This window comes from Colias eurytheme, chromosome 31 (genome assembly GCF_061535395.1).
Source record: "Colias eurytheme isolate Ceu_HAF_F1 chromosome 31, ilColEury1 Martin Lab GWU primary, whole genome shotgun sequence".
Lineage (NCBI taxonomy): Eukaryota > Metazoa > Arthropoda > Insecta > Lepidoptera > Pieridae > Colias > Colias eurytheme.
This window is the reverse complement of record NC_143010.1, coordinates 1,197,862-1,209,260: the sequence shown is the minus strand read 5'-3', so window position 1 is coordinate 1,209,260 and position 11,399 is coordinate 1,197,862. Positions and strand designations below refer to the sequence as shown.

The window sequence follows — 11,399 nt, the reverse complement described above, 5'->3', positions numbered from 1 at the left end:
TCCAAGTTACCCTCTATGTGTGCTAACTTTCATTGTAATCGGTTCAGTAGTATTTGCGTGAAAGAGTAACAAACACACACACATCCTCACAAACTTTCACATTTATAATATTAGTAGGTCTAGGTAGGATAGGATTATCTTTACCGAAATACATATATAGATTCCGTCTAAAAAAGTATTAATTATTTGTCTACATCTAAAACATAATATGCTACTTATATATATTATTTCTTTACTCCTAAAAACATTCTAAAAAATTTTAAACTAAAAACTTTATCGAAAAAACTGCTGAACGGATTTGGATGAAACTTTAAAGGTAAGTATTACTTGTTGAGAGTAAAATTTCAAGGTTTCAAGGATCATGGCAAAACCGTCACGTCATGACTGATGCCGTAAGGTAACGATTTTAGTATCTTTGAGTCTTACCAAAGAAGTTTCACTTGTGACACGTGTGCTTGGTACACACACTGTTTTTTTTATTTACTAAACAAACAAAGACATGCCAATTCCTAACTGAGAATTCAAATCTCAGTAATTTATTATTTTATAAAGATCCTAGTTATATTTGTGTACATTACATTCCTGCATAATAACCGTCAAAGAATAATTTAACAGAACTGACAAAGAAGGCAGAATAAATAAGCATTAAGTACTTAATCATTTAATTTTACTTGCAGGATTTAATAAACTATGGACTACGGAGGAAACCTTTTATTCGCTCTTTCAACTACTTATGCAGGGATTCATTTTTGATGCTGAGTTTTCAACTAGGTACATATTTTCATTCCAAATTTTGAAGAAAATCGGTGCAGTGGCTTAGTTGTGAAAGCGTAATAGACAAACGGACGGACTGTCGCATTTATTCAAAGTTTGATGGTTTCTATATAGATAAAGAATATATGTAAGTATAATCAATATGAAGTTGGATATTTACCTATATTCTGTACAACATTTAAAACAAAATATAGTAGGCAGTATTGAAGAAAAAAATTGCATTAGCATAAAAAGAGCGTGTGTGCCTAGCACACGCGTCCGAAGTGAAACTTCATTGGCAAGATTCAAAGATACCAAAATTTTCGCCTTACTCAATGACGTGACGGTATTGCCATGATGCGACCTTGAAATTATACTCTCAAAGTGCCTAAAGAAGTTTCATTTCAATAAATACATACCTAGTAGACGAACATCCTCATCCTTTTGTAATAGGAAGTCATGTGCGTATACCGCTCATCACTTCACTACATAGTATAAAACAAAGTCGCTTTTTCTGTCCCTATATCCCTTTGTATACTTACTTAAATCTTTAATACTACACACTGCATTTTTGATGCGGTTTTTTTTAATAGATAGAATGGTTCTCGAGGAAGGCTTTTCTATATTATAATTTATAAGGTTTAAGACAACGCGGGTGAAGCCGCGAAAGCTAGTACATAATAAAAAAAACGAACTTTTTTATTTTTAATCTGTCAACAAAAAAAAATACCATACATAATCTGTGGCAAGTGCATTGACAAGGAAAGGAGTTATACAGTTGGCGGCCTCGCAGTTTGAAAGTGACTGACCTTTAGTACCTACACGGAACTTTTGTTTTTACATTCTATATTGCTTTGTTATATTTGGTTATTTATAAAGGTTATGTATTAATAAAATGTTTATTATTAAATCAAGAAATAAAATCACTTTAACAGTAGGTAAAACGATAACACTCGCGCCAAAAATCAACTTTCTATGTTGGTGGAAATTCATCGGATACCTATACATATTGCATACAAAACTGACAAATAAATATAAATATTAAAACGAACCTATCTTTTACTTTAGGTACGTTTATTACGGCTATGTACATAGGTACATATCAACAATTATGATTTTGGTTACTAGATAATATACAACATCAAGGAATTTTTTTACTATAATATCAAGGAAGATGTAGCTAATAGCTATGTTCTCATCAAATATTCTTTGACATTATTCGAAAGCTGATTCAAATAACCTAATTAAATTAAATTCAAATAAGCCTAATAAAAAAAATTTTTTTGGACTAATCAATGAACAAACATACAAAATGCATCATAAATAGTTTAATCAAATAATTCAATGTAACTATCAAGTACCTTATAAATAATATCTCGAGAACAAAGTATATTAACCTTTAATAAACAATGTTATCAAATATTATCATTGCAATTTGCAATCGATTATTTATCATACCCCTGATTTTGAGTGCCTTTATCAATACCTTCAATTATAACCGACGATAGATAAAAAATCTATACTATTATTATAAAAAGAGTTTGTTTGTTTGTTTGTTTGAACGCACTAATCTCGGGAACTACTGGTCCGATTTGAAAAATTCTTTCAGTGTTAGATAGCCCTTTTATCGAGGAAGGTTATAGGCTATATTTCATCACGCTACGGGCAACAGGAGTGGAGCCACGAGGGTGAAACCGCGCGGAGCAGCTAGTAATATGATAAAATCTCGAATTTCAACTAATAATTAAGGTGATGAATTAATTTTTCTAACATTTACGGCCCTTTTTAAACCTTCGTAATTTTTATATTATTAAAGTTGTCGTGATGAAAATTCTTGACAAGAAAGTTCAATAGTAACACAATACGTCTACCGTTTTAGAAACATGATTCCATGATATTTTCTCGATAGAAAAAAAATACAAAGTTCTCATTGTTATTTTTTTATAATCTCTGGCATCTTGAAAATAACAAACGTAAAGTTACGACTTTTTGGATATTAACTATAAAATATACAACCTATACGTCTACCGTGTTAGAATTTTGAAATATGCGATGGTTTTGAAATAAACAAGAAATACTTGAAATTAGCGCCTGACCAGCCAATATAGCGAGAGCCGCCCTGTACCTTCCTACCCCGATCGCTGCACGAGTCATTCCCGCTACGGCCGTCACACGGGGAACTTGTGTCGCTTGCGCAATCGTAAAAAAGGGTGACAACACGATAAGACAAAATGAGACAAATGGGGACAATAAAGAAAATAAGAAGAAGAAACATAAAGGTTGGAGGAAAAAGAATGCTTACAATTGGAACAAATTAATGAAGTAAGTTGGTTTTATTTTAAATTTGATGATAATTGTATTATAGACGATGTTTGATATGTACCCCTGTTTTAAGTACATAACGAATGTGTAAGATTTTTTCATTTATAGCATAAATAATCTTTTCAGAAATCCGGAATCCAGAAGGAAAATAAACCCACTGATTGTTCACAATGTGAACCCACTCCTTCGTAAGTACCTTTATTCAGTCAAAAATGTATGTTATCAACGCTCTACTGGTTTTATCGCATGATTCCATTTTTAGCAAAAAGCAACAAAGTGCAAAGAAATAAAAAATCATGGTGAACTTAGTGGAAGTATGGTGGACGTAATATGGAATTATGGAACAGGAGCTCGTTGGAGTAGTATTATATTTTAAAAAAATACGAAAAAAATTCAAGAATTTCTTAGTAGGTGGTAGATAAGTATGTTGTATAAAGAATTTGATGTTGATATTTATTTCATTTATACCTACTACACCTGTGCGGGAAATTGCTTAGTACTAAAACCAGTTTATATTCATATTTACATAGTAATGTGAGTTTTCATTTCGAAAAATTTTGTGTAAGTATATTAAATTGAGTTGCTGGGTGATCTGGAAACACAATTGGGCCCGGAGGATGGCGCTGCAGTCACTCCTCCTAATCACATGAACCGATTTGGATGAATATTTGTGTGCACATTTCATTGTTGTGGGATGATTGGTTGATTCGTTTTCACATTAGCTAATATTATGTATTTTTGTTGTTAGAAAGTAAACTTAATTTAATGTTTATAATACATTATTATTGGTATAAATAAGCCAGTGTTCGTCTCACATTGCTGTACCTGCCTACCTATCCTACCAGGGCCTAACTTTGTTCTGGCTATTTTATTTTGATTATTTGTAATGAATAATTACAATTATAATAGAGTGCAAAAAATAAATACATGCGTCAATATATTTTGTGTTTTTTTTAAACAATTTTTTTATTTAAAAAAATATCATTCCTACCGCGGCTTTGCCCGCGTGGAATTAGGTTATATCGTGAATCCTGTTTTATCCCACAGAAGTGTTCAGTTCAGCTAAAAAGTATCCTTTGTGTAAATCCAGGCAATTAGCTATATTTTATCAAAATTGGTAATGTAGTCTTGACGTGATTAAGTAACAACTAACAAAAAAATATACAAATTAACATCCAAAGTTTCGCATCAGTTTTACTGTATTAGCGATATCTTCCACTCTTGACTTTGACTGAGAAGAATTAGGGTTTGTAACTTCTTTCAGAAATAGTACTAAAGTAAACATTACGAAATAATAATAATTAATAATTATTAATAATGTCTAAGTAGTTGTTAAAAAGAAGATAATTTTGTGTTTATAAGCAAGAAAATAAAACCAATAAATCAACAATTAAATATATGTATAACAATATTATAACTGTATGACGACTCCATACATGTTTGTCCCGAGTCGGCCAGCGGCAGCGCGGCGAGTTTGCAAGAATGACTTCGCGCACACCCGCGTTCGCGATAGCGAGCTATTAGACTCCGCCCGCCAAGCAGTGGATTTTTTTTTGTGTATCGTCTTAAAAAAATACCTACAAAAAAAATACGTGTGTCACTCGAGGACTGCCGCGGTAAAGCTATTGCATAGCATCGCATCGCTGTGCCGGTTGGAGTGGGGGGTGTTAGGTTTTTTCGTTACGGAATTTTTACATTCGGTCGCCGCGCTCAAAGTCTGAGATAAAAGCTATGCAATAGCTTAAAAACGTTTTGACCGCACAGACATTTTGACCGAAATACAAAGAGGTTTTTCGATTCCAAATGAGAACTTGTAGACCGGGAGATACTGACACAAAATTTCGAGTCATTTGTAACAGGATGGCGGTTCTACAGGGTTCTTAGTACGCAATGACAAAAAGAAAAACGATGGTGTGAACGCTGGTACCGGCGGCTTAGTCGCGTGGGCGTTAGTCGAACTCGTCGGAAAAATAGCGAAAGTCAAAGCAGGTAGCATCGCAGACAGGAGACATGCCCTTAATTTTTTTTTGTACAGCATTTTCCGGTAAGAATTAATTTCAAGCTAAAACTTATTGAAAATTAACTATAATAGATGTGAAAGAAGCTAAATACAACCGACTGAATAATAGTGGTTATCACTAGGTACCCACTATTATTCAAAGGACTATAAGTACCTTTGTCAAAAAATAAACATACGAAGGTTCATACGGAAAATATAACCTTTGTTCACTCACAGTAATTGTTCACTATACCTTACTTACTAATATTATAAAGCTGAAAAGTTTGTTTGTTTGTCTGAACGCGCTAATCTCAGGAACTACTCCGGTCCAATTTGAAAAATTCTTTCGGTGTTAATAGCCCATTAATCGAGGAAGGCTATAGGCTATAATCCAACAGGAGCGGAGCAATGCGGGTGAAACCGCGGAGCACAGCTAGTAACTTTATATATTTGCCGGGGTCGGAAGGCTGCTAATAATAAATTAATAATTAAGACTGGAAATCGAAAATATCTATCAAGACATGACTAATTCTAGAATATTTTAAACAAACCTGATATTATAAATAAAATCAGCAAAATGACAAAAATCACGGTCCTCAATTAGTGAATGGCCTTGACTCAGCGACATTGTGGCACATTTCCGATTGCGTATTATCAAATCCTGTTATCGTTTATTAAATAACCAGATTGACACTAAAGATGTAATAAAAACTCGATCTAATGTGAAAGATTATAAAAACCATTTTAGGATGTACTAAAAATGAAATAGAAAATAGTACTTATCTTAATCCCCCATTTCACTATTTTTAAATTTAGTTTTCCCGCTAAAATGTATCATAATATTTTCAGACGTTCTGTCTTCGTGCCTACTTAAATTTCAAGTAAAAACTCATAAAATGTTTAAAAAGACACAGATTTATTGTTTTATTGCTTTGAATGATTAATTCAATAAAATGAAATGCTTCAATAATATAAATAACAGTAAAAAATAAACGAAGATGATTAAAAAAAAACAGATTCCCGCCATTTAAAAATGTCAGAAATGTGCCGCGTCCACACGTTGTAGAAATGTCAAGGACGATTTGCAATCGTGTAAAAGTTCACGGAGGTAACAGGTTATAGTGAATTATAATTCAGACGCAGTTATGCGACATCTTTTTTATTATTTTAACGGAATGATAGAACGTATGCTTTTCTGAGTAATCAGTTTCGTGATAATCAACGTGTAAACGCTTAAAAAAAAAAGATTGTGGACTATATTTTGTGCATTTTGGTATGATTAAAAATTTGGTGCTTATCAACAAAATGAAATAAAAGAACAAGCACAAACAATTATTATGTATTTACTAGATCTCCGCACGCGGCTTCGCCCGCGTTTTTAAAGAAAATCCCGCATAGTTCCCGTTCCTGTGGGATTTCCGTGATAAAAAGTGACCTATGTCTTATTTTGGGTCTTCAGCTACCTCCATACCAAATTTCATTGCAATCGGTTAGTAGTATTGGCGTGAAAGAGTAATAAACATCCATCCATCCCCACAAACTTTCCCATAATATTAGTAGGATTGTAAACTTAGATTGTAAATAATTCAATCTTTATTAATTATATTTGTGTGCAAAGTGCTTACAAACATCATTTTATCACATTTAATATTTTTTATGCATCATTTAACGGTAATTGTTATGATGTTATTAGATAGTCAGTCGCAAATAAACGATCGTCGTGAGAGAACGCATTTTTTATTTCAAGCCTCAACCCTCATTCAAAACAGACCTCTATTGCAAGAACATAGGTATTATGTGGTCCTTCGAGCCGGATGAATCAGCGACCTATGGATAATACATCATAACAGTAATGCCTTATCCAATCAAGAGCTTTTAAACTTTTTGCAAATCACCTTTCTGTTTCCCGCAAGCGTAAAAATATAACATTAAGATAATTTTTACAACATTCAAATATATATCTATGTATTGACCATTGACCACTATAATTATATTACATACTGTATAGCATAAAACAAAGTCGGTTCCTGCTATCCCTATTTAACTATGCGTAGGTAAATCTTTAAAACTACGCAACGGATTTTGATGCGGGTTCTATCAGATTCGTTCTCGAAAAACGTTTTAGAACAAATAATATTTTGAGTTGGACAAAGCGGGCATAAAGCTAGTACATAGATAATAAATAAAACATGTAGATTATACTACAGATTATATATCAACGCGTAGACTAAGCAAATAAATATTCAGCATGCGTTCAAGTAGGTATGGTTCAAGTGAGTAATATCTGAATTCCATGAATAGTTTTTTGACCACAGATATACCGAGATTATTGTGAAATTTTTGAATATTTTTCTTCTGAGTTACAAGATGATGATATTACAATTATTTTGAGGTCAATATTTTTTGGTAATGGATTGCATTTGTAAGTGTTTAGGTACGAAACTCGCGGGTAATCCTTAAAAAATACGACATTTTATTTCGATGAAGGATAAGTGTATAGTAAGAAATGTAATCATATACTTAACTTTTAGTAGGTAATGTATAACCCAAGTCCTAATCAGCTATCTGTCGACTGTCAGCGAAAGCTATATCCAAATCGATCCAGTTTTGGTGTGAAACTTCTAAGCGCGTAGAGTAAAATTTCAAAGTCGCGTCATGGCATTTACCGTAAAGTCACGGAGTAAGGCGACGATTTTGGTATATTATTTTTATTTATATAGGTTGTGTAATGTGTATATTATAGGCATGGACGTATAAAAAAAGACGGACGGTATATCGCCTAAACATTGAGTGAAGCCTAGTAATGGCGGCGAAACATCCATGTGTGTGTGCCATGTTGCCATGGCAACAGCTGTGTTGATGACAATGGCGGCTGTATTTTTTTCTATAAATTTTGCAGTAATAATTTTGTCATTAAAACATAAAAGGAATAACTTGCTTCCCTGTGGAATGTAATCCCTTATGTTTTGTTATTTAAAATTGTACTGTTGCGACACCATTTAACCACGCAAGACGGCATTTTAAATATTTTTTGTGAAACAGTGACGCAGTTAATCAGTCGGTAGTTCACGACGTAATGGCGGCCGACTAGCTTACTATGGTGAGAGTGTGTGCGTGTTTATTGTCTTTACACGATCGCTAGCTTACTATGGTGGCTTCACGTTGTTTGTTCGTAATACGGTGTCCGTCTTTTTTTATACGTCCATGATTATAGGTATATTATTTTATTTTTAATGTCTGTATAACTGTCTTTTATTCTTAAAAAAGAGCGTGTAAGCCGAGCACACGTGTCAGAAGTGAAACTTCTTTGGCACCCGCGTGTTCAAACTTTCGTTTTAATGCCAAACCTGAATATATGATCTATTATCTGCAAAAAAGATGCATTTATATGACTTATAGCATGACCTTTTACGTGTGACCTTTTATTATAATGCTGTAAAGACGACTCATGTTGTGGGAATGTTGAAATTTCAAATGTCTAGGATTGTAACTATAGATACCAATAAGTTCTAGAGGATTATTTAAACAATGTGGTTCCGTTGAATAAAATTTTCGTAAATTTGTCTATGTTTTTATACACAATTTTTATACAACCATTACACCACAAAGCAAGTAATATCATTAGACCAAAGTCTTCGCTTTAAATTTAATACAAATAGGTAGTTAGTTATAGACTTTCTTGCCGGTAAAGTAAGCAGTAAGCAGTCTCTACTCGTTTATGTAGAGACTGCTTACTGAAGAGGTGGTTAATTTTAAATAATGTATTTTGACGACACAAAAGCATTTCTTAACAAAGTCTAGATGAATGAATAAACGTTAAGTTTTGAGTTTGAGTTTCAAACTATTATCTAAGTAGGTAGTTTCTTAAAACTGAAAAAACTGGAGTGAGCAATTTTTCTATCATAATTGTAATAGTAAAATATAATTGTTTTTCGTTATTACCTTTAATAGTGTATTAAAGTACGCAACAAAAATTGACCTACATATCTTGCAATCTAATATTTTGACCTTTATACACCTTTCTCTTTCGTTTGGCGTTTAAATTGGCGCGCAATTTTAGAAACACAATGGCTGACTTTATTCTTCATAGATCTATCATCATTGAGTGAATAATACTCGATATAATAATATGATTAATAATATTAATAACTAGCGGTCCGCCCCGGCTTCGCCCGTGATACATATTTACGTTTTCTCTACATAAGAACCATCCTCGTACTTCAAGGAATATAATAAAAAAAGAATTATCGAAATCGGTTCAGCCGTTCTCGAGTTATGCGCTTACCAACACATTTTGGGATTCATTTTTATATTATAGAAGATTAGGGTTTCGCTGCTTTAAAATAAGGCTATTATTAAACTTTCAACCTACCATTTAACGCGGAAAATTACCTTTTAGGAATAGAAAATACAGAAAAACATTGAATTAAATGACATTTCCGCTCTATTTTGCTCCTAGTAATTATTATCTCTAATAAAAAAAAATAGAAAGAGACCAACATACATATATACTCGGAGCAATTAACTATAATTGCTCCGAGCATATATAGGTATATCATCCGATTACTCACTCTCTGACTCTCCCGCGTAATAAAGCTTGCAAATTTTAATTACAAAGTAATTTAAAACAATGCAAATTGCTTTCATTTGTTTCATAAAATGTAATGAAAATATGCAATATGACGAAAATAGTTTTGGGTTTATTCTAATAAGCGAAAGCGATATTATTTAAAAAATTGGTTATTACATTTTTAACAGACTTCAAAAAAAGGAGGAGGTTCTCAATTCGGCCGGTATTTTTTTAATTACTCTGGTTTCATTTTGTTTGTTATTGGTTTTCTCTTCTATTTAGGAATGCTTGTGATACTTTAGAGATGAATATATTTAAAATAAAAAATTTATGATACAATACCTACTACAAAATATACCCTGTGCCCATGAACATAGTAACTCAATGCCTGTGACATAATATTATATTATGTGTCTCACTCGTGAGTACATACACTGCTGGCGCGGAAGAAAAAAAAAGAAAAGTAGTACTGAGTAGTACATATTAGTAAAAATGATTTCTTTTTTCATAGGATACTGCAATCTTTTGTCTTAACTTTATTTCCGCTTACTCTATCGCTTCGCTCATGACAGTGAAATCATACCAAATTTTGTAATAAATTACTCAGAGTCGGCCATATTAGGTAACTGGTTTTGCTGCGTTCTTACATATAAAGTATAAACAGCTTTTGTAATTCTATTATAATATTATACTTGACGAAAAAGATGATCCTTTTAATAATAAGTAACTGATTTCAGGGTTCGACTTTTGCAGTATCTGCATATACACAGCCTATAGGTATACGTTATTCCACATCTACAATATTTGTATACGAAATTCTTTGTTTGTTGTCTTCCTGTCGCGTCGCATTGAAAAGATTTTATGGTTCTTGTTATTAGAGATAGTTAGAAGGCTAGAAACTAGGAAGAGATCTATGCTACTTTTACCGCGTTGAAAGTTGGAAACATCTCATTGGAATTGTCTTTGACCATACTGGCAGTTTAAACTTTATACTAATGTATTTATTAATCAATTTACATAAATAACTACGTATTATAACTACATTTTCGCCGATTTCAAATATTAAATTTAATTTTTAAACTTAAGAAAAAGTTAACCGAAATAAATGTCAAAACAAGGTTATTACGACTGGCAACTATAAATGCGGAAATAGTTAAAATTAAAAAAGAACAAAATCGTTTAACCTTCATTTGTTTGAATTCAATCGTGAAAACTGCAATCTTGTTTTATTGTTGCTACAATAAGATTGCAACATACAACACTGGTAAGTATATTATTTAAACTAGCTGATAATTGCATTTGTTCGGTTGAATCAAGTTAATATACTTACGTAATTAATAAACACGAAAACGCGAACTCTTTTCAATGCTCATTTGGCGCGGAAATTTTCAATCAATGTCAATTTTCATTATTTGGATTTTGGATAAATTCGATTTAACGACACATGTACGCACACTCGGTGAAAATAAATACTGAAGAATCGAAATAAAATACATTGACTATGCGATGGTAGGTACTAGGTACCTACTTAGTTTGAATTTCGTACGGGTTATAACTTATGGGACTTGGGAGCAAATTAAAACGAGCAAAATAAAGTTATTTGATTTGTATTGATTGATGGAATATGCATTTACCTACCTAAAAGATAGAAAGGCTGTTTAACTCCATGATTTTTACCACAGTTATAATAACACAAACTCAAACATTTATTTATTCAATTAGACTTCTTCTAGAAGCACTTTTGAAACGTCATTA

The 11,399-nt window shown here is 32.4% G+C and overlaps 1 protein-coding gene across 1 annotated transcript; it reads left to right on the top strand.

Moving 5' to 3' along the window:
* Nucleotides 1-380: 380 nt before the first annotated feature.
* On the top strand, nucleotides 381-4,013 carry LOC149895351 (uncharacterized). Its single transcript, XM_090118760.1, has 4 exons — nucleotides 381-397; nucleotides 2,866-3,075; nucleotides 3,202-3,263; nucleotides 3,338-4,013. Exons 1-4 carry the CDS (start codon nucleotides 381-383, stop codon nucleotides 3,376-3,378), a joined length of 330 nt encoding a protein of 109 aa, XP_089974886.1. The 3' UTR covers nucleotides 3,379-4,013.
* Nucleotides 4,014-11,399: the final 7,386 nt, after the last annotated feature.

What these genes read in the sequence shown, in the direction of transcription:
- LOC149895351 (XM_090118760.1), top strand. An exon ending in AATTGGAACAAATTAATGAA is followed by an intron (nt 3,076 to 3,201) that starts GTAAGTTGGTTT and finishes TAATCTTTTCAG; the next exon opens with AAATCCGGAATCCAGAAGGA. An exon ending in CAATGTGAACCCACTCCTTC is followed by an intron (nt 3,264 to 3,337) that starts GTAAGTACCTTT and finishes TTCCATTTTTAG; the next exon opens with CAAAAAGCAACAAAGTGCAA.